The following is an 11,414-nucleotide window of genomic DNA, read 5'->3' as shown; positions in this document are numbered from 1 at the left end:
TAAACCAGGCCCAGGTTCAGTAAAAGTGCTCTTGACTTTATTCCAGGCTCAGAAGAGATGCCATAAACTTCCCTGTGGTGCATTTAAGATGTCCCAGTAGTTCACCTGGCTCAACCAGCACATTTGGAGTGTGAAGGCAGAGAGAGCTTAACTGGAGCTTTCATCAGCAGCCACAAAGCAATTGGTTCTGCAGAACAAAATTTTAAGGAGACATTTGAGGGCTTATTCTTATTTCCAAGTGAGTTGACACATTAATAACACTTTTTTTTCTTCTCTCTCTCTTTTTTTTTTTTTTTTTTTTTTTTTTTTTTTTTTTTTTTTTTTTTTCCTCAAGCAGCCTAAAAGCACACAGGGAAAAAAATATATACAGGAAAAAAAATACAACAGAGTGACTGTGCTGCCTGGCATTGCCCACCAGCCAGAGGGTGGGGGCAGCCTCCATAGCAGCTTCTGCCAATGGCTCTGTTTTTCCTGCTCCTGAGTGCAGTGTCCTGTGAACTGTTATAACACAAAACCACATCAGATCTCTAAGCAATCTGGTTCATGGGGGTGATGAACACCAGTGAGTGCCAACATTGCTGAGTACAAACCAACCATGAATGCCAAGGTTCACCAGACACTGGGCACAGTGACCTCTTTCTCCACCATCATCATCTGGAGGCTTTTAAAGCCGATTTGGATGAATGATGAGTATACAGCCTTTTCATGGACAAGTGGCAGAATTAATGCAAGATACTCAGGCCTGGAGAATTCTTTAGTGCTCACCAACACAGATTGAGATCTAAGCAGCTTTTAGGTGACCTGCATCTGTGGTGGCAGCTGAGAAATAAACAATTCTGCAACTAAGAAATGCTACAGAATCTCAGAATCACAGAATCACTAAGTTGGAAGAGATATTAAAGATCACTGAGTCCAACTCATGCCCTAACACCTCAATTAAACCATGGCACTGAGTGCCACATCCAATCTTTTCTTAAACACATCCAGGGATGGTGACTCCACCACCTCCCCAGGCAGACAGTTCCAGTACTATATCACTCTTTCCATAAAAAAAATTTTCCTGATATCCAACCTAAATTTCCCTTGTTGCTTCCACATTCTCTTAAATTTATTATCCATGCAGTCTTTATCAGAAAAGACTGACTGTGAAACAATACATGCAATTGCTTTATCCGACTGCCTTGTTTTCTCTTCCCTCGCTCACTGAATGAGTCTACCTAATGTCAGACTCAATAAAGCCAGGCAGCTGGCTATAAGGAACAAACAGACCCTCATTAAGGGAGGCCCCTTGTGCTGCTTTTGTTTGTGCTCATCTGCTTTATGGGAATGGCCGAGAAAAGCATGAATATTTAAAGCACTTTGCTGTGGCTGGGAACCAGCTGAACACAATTTTGCTGTTGTTTTGCCCCTCTGCCACCTCCTCCAAAAGGAAGCCTCAAAGGCTGTTGACCACCACTCTGCTCCATTCAGATAGAAGTACATTTGCTACGGTTGAAACAGATTGTTGGGTTTAATGTGTAAATGCTGTCCTCTATTAAAATATCCAAAATGTTGATTTGAGAACTGCATGGTTTCATGGTTCCTGTCCAACAGCCTCATCCCCAGCAGAGTGCTTGCCCTGTGGTTCCTCTCTGTGCTCTCCTTGAGCTGCATTTGGGTGCCAGCCTGCTGCAGGTTTGGCAGCAGCTTGTGCTGGGCAGAGAGCACAGAGCTCCTGGCTGTGGCAAGAGAAACACTCCAGCCAACAGATCAGAGCTCCTGCAGTAGGGCACAAGATTTAGTAATTCTTTGATATTGTATTAAAAGTCCCTGAAGTCTCTGTTTCATTCAAAATTGAGATTTTACTTGTGGGTAGATGCATGAAAATAGCACAAGCAAGGGACCTTTGGTGTGGCAGCAGCGGGGGGTGGATGGGCACTGGGAAATGCAGCTTCCTGCAGTTCAGGCTGTCACTCCATATCATATTCATGGGGGAAATGACCTGGCATTCTTGGTAGAATATGAAGCACTGGGCTTTGCACTGTTGTTGCTCAGGCTTGGGAGAGGATTGAACTGATTGGAATAGTTAAGATATAAAGATGCAAGCTCAGAGACTAAGAATAGTATCAATCCTCTCTTTGTAAAGTCATTATTTTTCAACTGTGTATGAATTTCCATTCTGAGAAAAGTGAGTGCAAGGGAAGAAGCTGATTCCTAAAATAAAGGTGCAGAGTGATAAGGTGACATACAGTATCTGTGTTCTTTGGCAGGTACTGCATTTATATTCAAAATCCCAAGGGAATTGAACACAACCCCTGTAATGAAAGAGATGCAGGACCAAACCTGGTCTTTTGGTAAAAGCTATGAATTATGTAGAAATAAAACTCTGTCTGGGAGATAGAAAATGGAATGCATGGCCTCGTGAGCTTCTCTGCAGCTGTATTCTCTGATTCCCTTATGACTGAGGATCTGGGAATTGTGCTGCATAGTTCCCATGAGCCCTCCTCTGATTGAGGCTCCGCAAATCCCAGCAGAACCACTTACTGGGACACAAGATAGATACCTCCTCTTCTTTCAGTATGAGATTTCCTCATTTTCTTGAAGAGTTTCATCCACTTATTTACATTGAGATGAAAAGAATAAAGATTCTGTGAGATTTCACAGTTAAAGTACTGACATAAGTAAAGACAGTCTTAAAGTACATGGAGAAAATGTTTTGTTTCTCTGTGGGTTAACTGTGAAGTTCTCTGGGATTGAGGACAGCAAATTGTCTATGGGGAGATGACATTTCCTTTTCAATTGTCCTTATGCACTGTGCAGTTATGTGTATTTGGCAGTTCTTTTATCATGCAGCACAGGTTCTAAGGGCCACGTTAACCATGTCATTAACTCAGTGCCTTTAGGCACTCTGCAATGTGCTTGAGCCCCTTGAACCTTAGAGCTGCGGATAATGAGAAAGAAATCGGTGTGTCTCGGTGTCAGATTCTAATGAGGTGCCAAATGGAAATCGATGAGACACTGTGAGGAACAGAGGGCAGGAAATACACGTCTCTCCACCTGAGAAGGTGAAATCCAGGAGAGTGAAAGCCTCAAGAGCCGCAGTGGAGAAAGGTGTTTAATCTGATGTCAGAGCACCAATGGGGGCTTGATTCAAGTCACAAACCCATGAAAAATTGCAAAACCTAAATCCTTTTTGAAGGTTTATTTAGAAAAAAACCACAATGCTGGGGAGTCACTGTTACATAGCGTGGTAATTCTCTTCCTCTTGAGTAATATGCACCACACTGTGCGCATGCAATTACTTTTGTTCCAGAGATAACATCGTCATTTATACATGTACACAGACGGTCCTCAGTGCACGCTATACACTTCACATGGATGTCAGGACACACACAAAGTGGAGCTTTCCCATGAAAAAACTGTATAAAAAATACAAACCAAACTGAAGCAGTCAACACGAGAAGCAATGTGCAAAAATAGACAAAGTTACTCCTGAATGTTTGCTTAAGAAAAAAGCACTCTTCTGTCCCTGTTCCCCATTCAGCATTGACAATGCCAGATATCTGAAAGTAGGATATGATATAACTGGTCACATCCTGCCCACCTTCATCTTAGTTGCAGAGATTTTTAACCAGCTAAATAATCCTGCATTAGTATGAAAATCTGCCTCCAAGCATCACCATTATGTGCTGTTGTTGCATCTAACACATCTTTATATTGTTGCAATGTCTGACCTGTGACACTCAGGGCTGGTGACAAGCTGGAGCCCACAGAAGAGGCAGGACAAAGACATTCCTGGCAGGGGCTGGCAGCAGCTGCCTGGAGGAAAGAGCCATGGATTGGGAGCTCTCCTCATACGTGGTGGAAGGAAGCAGAGTCCCAGGTCTGGGGTGCCCAGCTCTGACCCTGCCTGCTGGCTCACGGTGGGGCTGGTGTTTGAGATGGTCCCTCCAGGGCCAGGCTCCTCCCTGCAGAGGAGCCCTGGCTGTGCAAAGGGCATGGCAGACAGGGGGATGGAGAGCCCACGGGGCTTTCCCCAGCCACTTACCTCAGTCCATGGTGCAAACTGGGGCTGCAAAACATGCATGGAGCCCCCTGACTGTGTGACCACAGTGTGGCTCTGAGCAAAGCTGTACAGGACATGCTGCAGACACCATGAAGCAGTCAGACCAACCCATCCTCCTGAAACTGCTGCATGCAAATACCAACACTGTCAATGGCAATTAAGACTAGGAATGGATTGCACTTGTTTCCCTTAAACACAGATACGTACCACTCTTAAAGAAAAAATAACAATTATAAAGTCTTCAAAGAATTGATAGATAATTGGAAGTCCCTTGGTTGGATCAAAGGAAAAGAACAAGAAATTAGGGGCAGTGTGATTCCTATCACTGAAGGTTATCAGTAGCATAATTTTTAGGCTTTGTGGATGAGGACTCTTCCCACCCACGAAACTTCATGGTGCAAAGCCCAGTATTCCCCTTGTAATCCAAACGTTTTTTAAGGATTCTATTTAACCCATGCAGAGTTATGAGTGTATTACAGAACTTGTAATGTTTTTTAAATGAGATATCAAAGATTTTCACAGCAAATCCTGCATGCATCCAGGGAAAACCTTAGCAAGACTCCCCTGTGTGTTTTGTTTTTTACTTGCAAAGCAAAGGTTTGAGTTTATTCTGAGGAAGGGAAGAAGTGGAAATTGTAGAGACTGGGAGCTCTCAGGGAAGTAAACTGTGGCTACTGCACTTTATATCCCAGCTCAGCAGACCACTTTAGCCAAGTATTTTAAGTGGGATTTCAGTGAGTGTTATTCACTTTGGACCCCACTACAAAGACCAGTATCCAACAGGAAGATCTTTGCCTTGGACCTACTAATTTCTGTTCTAAAAGGCACAGAGGGAGAGTTCATCCTGTTAGCTCACACCCCAGCCAGGTGAAAACATCGCTCAGGGAGGTGTGCCAAGCATCCACCACTGCTCTGGGGCTCCCCAGGTCTCTGATCCCTGCATGCCCAGCTGCACTGTGCCCACAGGAGCAGCCTGCAGTGACTGCAGTGTCCAGCTCTGCCCCAGGCAAGCAGTGCTTCATCCCTGCTCTCAGAGAGGCCAGTGTGCCCCAGGTGACAGAGCTGGGAGCATTTCTGCAGCTTTCTGAAGGCTTGGGGTGTGTGACACACCTGACCTGAGTGTCCCTTCACTCTCTCAGCATGCACATGTGTAACCAAAATGAACCTCTGGCTGTTAGTCAGCTGTTGGCAGTGATACAACTGTGGTAGAAAGTAGTTTTAGAAAATAAAATGTGCAAAATGAAACGTCAGACTGAATTCTTACTGAAATTTCAACGCTGTTGAGCACTGGGGTTAGCTGCTGCTTCATGAGTGTTTTCCACTGGGTTAGGATAATGTCTAGCATGGAAGTTAAGGCCATGATTTAGCAAAGCATTTGTGCATGTGCTTAAATCTGCCCTTATTCAGATAAACACTGGCACAAATACCCATGTGCCTTGTGATACAGGGAAAAACCTCAACTGCAGCATATAAATGTCAGTTATGTAGCTGTCAAAACTACCCCTTTAATGTCTTTTCCTGGTAGCACAGTGGCTCTCCTGGATTAAGTATTTAATTAATCTTCATCTAAAAGGTCCTGAGAACAGTCCTATAATGCTAACAAACATACATAAATACCAGAACTAAAAAAAAAAGTCAAACTCATGGCTCAAAGCAAAACAAATATTGCTCAGAATACTTGTTTAGGTTAAGATCACTAGCTGTAAACTGTGCATTCTAGTAGCAAACAAAAACTTGTTGGCCTAGAAAAAAAAACCCAAAACATTCAACGTCTATAGGATTGGCAGCACTAATATTACTTTACAATGTGGAGTAGGAATAAAAAATATCAGTGTAACATTGCAAAACGATCCACCTAACCTAAGCTTATGTAAACAAATACGCTTTGACAATGTTCATAGGTCTAGGTGTGATCCTGCACTGGGAGCTGGACGGGTGGGGACTCAACAACGGTGGCAGGTGCCTTTCCAAGGTGGTTCCAGCTGCCCAGATCCCACTGCAGGAGAGAGGCTCAAGGGTGTGAACCTGCAAACCTGTACTGGCATCACTAGTTCTACTCCTGGGAGCAGCCCATTGCAGGATTCAGTTCAGCAGGACATTACACATAAGTAAAGATTATTCACAAACATAAGGCATTGCAGAACTTGGCCCTAAAACTTCTATTTTCAGCAGAGAATCCCTTATCTATATACAAGGTCATATTTTTATATATCAAAAAGTGTCTAAAATAAGGGTCAGAGTCACTATATGTTATGCTCAGTAACACAGTTAAGATGCTGCATATTGGCTTCAGATACCACAAACCATCTTCTTCATTGAAATCAAACCAACTATGAACCTTTCTCATAAGAATTAAATTAACCGTGAAAATTGAAAATGAACAGGCTCTGTTTTCAAGGTTAAAAGGAGACATTAACAGAAATCAGCAACTCCCATTGTAACAGTTTTCCAGTGCCTTCCCTTGTGAGCAGTGAGCACTCTGAGGCTGCAGCTGGTGGTGGCCTCCAGTGGTGCCTGGTGTCCCCGGTGCTGTGGCTACTGCCGCTCCCCTTCCACGCGCTTCTTCCGAACTGCAGAGCAAGGACAGAGATCATCACTGCCCTCCTGACAGCACCAGGGCTTCTCTCACAGTCACATCCCTTCCCAGGAACATGAAATCACAATTATGCCCACAAATACCATAATTAATAGATCATAATGCCCAACAAAACAATTGTACCTAAACTGCTTTTTTTTGTATTGCAGACTGTAGAATTTCACCAAGTGTTCATGTCAATATGTTTTCCACAAAAATCACATTCTGAGCTAAATGTTTGAGCTTTAAAGAAAAAATAAAGATAAAGAAATCTTGCACTTCCAGTGATTCCATTTAGATTTTTATTACGGTTTATTGTTACTTTAAAAGGCACTGTGTTCCAGCTAAATTGATATTGGTCTACTCTAGTCTGCATGGCTCTGGATTATTTAAGCTTTAGGCATAAAAAATTAATAACTTCTGTAATTGCACAGTGTATACTGTAGGTAACGGACAATCATATTTTTTTAGAAAATAATTTGAAGTACTCTTAAATATCAATATCAGCGAATATTGGCAAAATAATATCATATTGGACTTTCAATTACCTGTTTAAACATCACATGCTCTGACTGCATCAACATCTGATAGTCAGTTAATTAACTCTGCTTTTTCACTGGAAACCACATAGGTTGAAGTTGCCATTTAGCAAAGCAGAGTGGTAAACCTTGTGTTATGGGCACGATTATTTTGACAAGCAATCTCATGTGAATTTTTGCAGCACTTAAGATACATTATACCTGGTATAGAGCAGGTTTAGTTGGGCAGCATTTGCTACTCCACATTCTAATGAAATGCATTGAGTTTTTTTGACCTGGCCAGATAAGATTTGTGAGGTTCTCCTGTTTGTGTGATACAAAATTTAGTGTTATGTCAAAGTGTCATGTTGTGTTTGTGATACTGAGTGGCTGAAGCACAGAACAAAGCAGTAGAACTTGATGAATGAATGCTTTTCACCACAGAAAGTCAATAACAACAATTTATTGCTAAACATCCCATTACTTTACTAAGAGGAGGGTTTTTTTCAGTGGGCCTTTTTGGCAAACAGACTGCATTATTCCAAAGCCTGCAGTGTAGCATCAGTCATTTGTGTCTGCTTTCAGTGTTTTGTTCCTTCATTTATTTTATTTTATTGAATTCCTTTAGAAATTCTGTCCTACAAAATCTTGAACAAAACCAAACAGCACAAACACAGGAAAATGAAGATTAGGACATAAGTCTAATGGCAAGTGGTAAAATAATGGAAAAAAAAAAAAGAGTTTTTCTCTCTTTGTAGATTGGGTGTTTCAAATACCCCTCTGGGACTCTGATAGTTTTAGGAAAAATAGTATATAGTTGGAATGCTTAACTATTGCTAAAAATTAAAATTTCAAAACCCCAGATGTATGTATGAAAGAAAGAGGTTTTAGCTCAACTTTTATCTTAGTTCCCACAGAGAGAAACCCAAGCTGAGACCCACAAAGACATCATGGTTTGATACCCCAGTCTGAAGCAGAACTGATTAAAAATACAAAGTTTAATTTTTTTTTGTCCCCCTTCTCACTCTAAACTTCTTCTGCCCAGTCATCTCCTTTGTATTCTGAGTTCTGAGCACACAGGGCAGAGCCTGTCACACCCAGGTGACACTTGCAGGGTTTTATTGTCTTTGCCTGTACTGGGTCACACAGGCAGGAGGGACTGGTTTGCTCCCTTGGCTGGGCAGGCCTGGTCCATCATGGCTTGGACAACAAAGCCAGGACTTCTGTGTCCTCTGAAAAAACAGGATGGGTTTGACTCCTCATTTACTGGCCAGAACAGCTGATAGAGCAGTGAGAAATTTAGGACACTGCATGGAAAAGGCTGAACTCCCCTTCTCAGCATGAGCAGGAGAAAAATAGTGGCTCCTAATCAGAGTAAGATATTTGCTGTTGTCTACCCTAGAGCCTGAGGAGCTTTGCATCTCCCCTCACACAGAGCAGCTTGAATGTTGTAGTCAAAATTCCATCTGAATGTACAGACAGGGAAAGTTGTGCCTGAGAAGGACAGGGCTTGGCTCACACAAAGAAATGATGAGTAAATATAGTGGCATCTTACCCAGATCATTGTTTTTAGTGATAGCTGCTGCTACCCTGGTTCTTGGACCTTGTTTTGTGAACTGGTACCCAAACTTGAGAATCCTGGAGTTCTCTTCCAGCATCTTGGCAATCTCCATCTCTACAGCTGTCCCAAGCTGCTGCCTCTGTTGGTGGTGTAGTGAAGTGTCCCCAAAAGAAAAGAAAACATTTGTTTTCGTATGAGAGAGAAGTAAGTGGTTGTATTTAAGTATTGGGCTGCAAACTACAAAGAGAATCCCATCCCTGGAGATTTTGCCCTGGGTTTTGTATTTGGCTTTAAGTAGTTTTATTGAGAAATTTTCCACTCTTTGTTTACACTGACTGGAGACATGAGCTGCAGAATGACTGAGCCACAGAGGCTGCAGAGTCCCCAAGTGGAACCCTCTGGGAATCCATATAAAAGAGAAACAAAAGTGAACTTCCCCAAAGGTCTGTCTTTACCTGGTTGTCAATTTTAATCTCTGTTAGGGATTCATTCTTTTTCAGTGCATCAATCAGTGCCAAAATCCCTGTCCCAGTGATGAAGTTGGATTCTACATTCAGACTCTTCAGTGTTTTGTTCACTTTCAACATATCTGCAAATGCCTGAAGGGCCAAAAAGAGAGAACATGAGATAACATCTTGAAAGTTTCAGGGAATAAGAGGGAATCTTCAAAACACAGCTTAGTACCAACAAGAAATAAAACATCAATATGCTTAGAAGAATATAGAGGTAGATCAGAAGAGATTATATTTCTGCTTTGCATAGCCACAGGGAATTCCTGCAAGGGAAAATAAAGAATATATCCTAAAGCAGACATGAACCTACTTAAAATTTGTTGTGGTTTTTTTTTTTTTTTTTTTTCTAGTAATGTTAAAACTTACAATAGCTACGGGGTCATTGCTTCGTGTAGCTGCAAGGCTGAATGTCTTCACATGTGTGTTGGTTTCCAGAGCTTTTGCAAATTCTTTCAGTGTTGGAATAGGAATATTCTAGGGTAAGAAGACAAATCCAGTAATTAGGAAAGCCAGTCACACTGCTGATTTTAATTATGAAACTGATTGATGAACAGCCACAGTCTATACCAGTGAAACATCCCTGATGCTTTTAGGAGCAGGTCAGTATGGCCAGAGCATGCTCTGGGCACAGTGGCCCCCAAAGGCCAATTCTGTGGGCACAGTGGCCCCAAAGCTCCAATGCTCTGGGCACAGTGGCCCCAAAGCCCCAATGCTCTGGGCACAGTGGCCCCCAAATCCCCAGTGCTCTGGGCACAGTGGCCCCCAAAGGCCAATTCTGTGGGCACAGTGGCCCCAAAGGCCAGTGCTCTGGGCACAGTGGCCCCAGGGGCTCGTGGTGCCAGTGCTGGGCTCTGATGTCAGCACTGCTGGAACTGGGTCAGGCCATGGCCAGCCCATGACCATGGCTGAGCTGCTGTCCTATTCCTCTGCCAGCTGTGCAGTCTCCATGTGCCAGCTCCTCCTCCACCTGCCTGTGTGGGCTAATTGAATTTGGCCAGTGATGATTACATAGCACCCATGAGATGTCTTCTTTTACAATCTGCTGAGAAAGGCAGCCAAAGGGAGTCACCCCTCGGGCTTTTAACTGGCAATTAATTCAGTATCAGGAATTGATAACCTTGGAGCCTCTACAACAGTCCTATCCCCATCCCTTCCCTGAGTGTCCTGCTTTTTCTGAACAGTAAAGAGAGACAAAATTTGAAGATAAAAAGCACAGGCTTTGGAAATATTTGAATATATCCGCCTATGATGACATAAATGAAACCACAGCATCTACCTTTATGTTGTTGAGATTAATTTCGGTGAGACTAGGATCATTTGCTTTTATCCTTTGTAAACTTGCTTCCACATTGGTTGGATTAGGTGGCTCCTCAAAGATGGGCTTGACCTTTTCACCTTTCACCACATCTGCAACACAAAATCTCATGAAATGTCAACCAAGGAAGAGGCATCATCACTCTGGCTGTTCCATTCCCATTTAACTTTGTACTGCAGCAGTCCAGGAAGGGTTTATGAGGAGGAGGATTATTATCCCCGTTATCCCTGTTATGCCTTTTGGATCCCCTGTGCACCCAGAGCTGTCACTGGAGGCTGTGATCACAGAGGCTGCATCATCATGGGCAAATTCCTCCTTTATATACAAAATCCCTGTACAATTAATTGGAGCCAAAGCAGCTTTGAAGGCTATTGTTTGGGGTGTGATATACTGCAAGGGCTGCTTTGCACTTTGTCTAATATCTGTAAAGAAAGGTGTGCTCAGAACTTGCCCATTGTATTAGTGAGAAAATGTCCCTGCACCTATGAATAGACTGTGCTACGTAAACCAGCATGAGCACGAGGCCCCTCAGTTTCCTCCTCTTAGCTGATACTATCAGCCTTACTATAAATTCAATTAGCTCTTGTAAAATTGCAACATCTGCACTTTCTAAATAATAAAACTATCAAAGCATGAAAAGTAAGTCTGTCTGCCAGCACCAAGATTTATGAGATCTTTGAGTGGTCATGTTCCAAAGAACTATGGTATTTAGTGCTGGAAGCTATGAGCTATAAATCTTCTCAGAGATGCATAAAAATCATAGCTTAGGACACAATTAGTACTTCTAATTCCCACACATATAATCATGGAGATTAATTTATTAACCCTGATCACCCAAACCACTAGAAGCAAGAACGGAATATGTTGCTGGCCACAAGTATGTTTGAA

At 42.6% G+C, this 11,414-nt stretch overlaps 1 protein-coding gene across 1 annotated transcript in view; it reads right to left on the bottom strand.

Moving 5' to 3' along the window:
- Positions 1-5,960: 5,960 nt before the first annotated feature.
- TMOD2 (tropomodulin 2) overlaps positions 5,961-11,414 on the bottom strand; it is a 32,038-nt gene continuing 26,584 nt past the window's right edge. Inside the window, exons 6-10 of the mRNA XM_083871221.1 lie at positions 10,488-10,618; positions 9,578-9,685; positions 9,155-9,298; positions 8,694-8,838; positions 5,961-6,615 (exon numbers count right to left, since the gene is read on the bottom strand). Coding sequence (XP_083727347.1) covers positions 6,581-6,615; positions 8,694-8,838; positions 9,155-9,298; positions 9,578-9,685; positions 10,488-10,618 — 563 coding nt within the window. The 3' untranslated portion in view covers positions 5,961-6,580. The remainder of the gene's footprint in view (positions 6,616-8,693; positions 8,839-9,154; positions 9,299-9,577; positions 9,686-10,487; positions 10,619-11,414) is intronic.

The sequence above is a fragment of the Zosterops lateralis genome (genome assembly GCF_965231275.1).
Source record: "Zosterops lateralis genome assembly, chromosome: 13".
Taxonomy (NCBI): domain Eukaryota; kingdom Metazoa; phylum Chordata; class Aves; order Passeriformes; family Zosteropidae; genus Zosterops; species Zosterops lateralis.
Note: the sequence above shows the minus strand (reverse complement) of the source record. Positions and strands in the feature narration are given on the sequence as shown.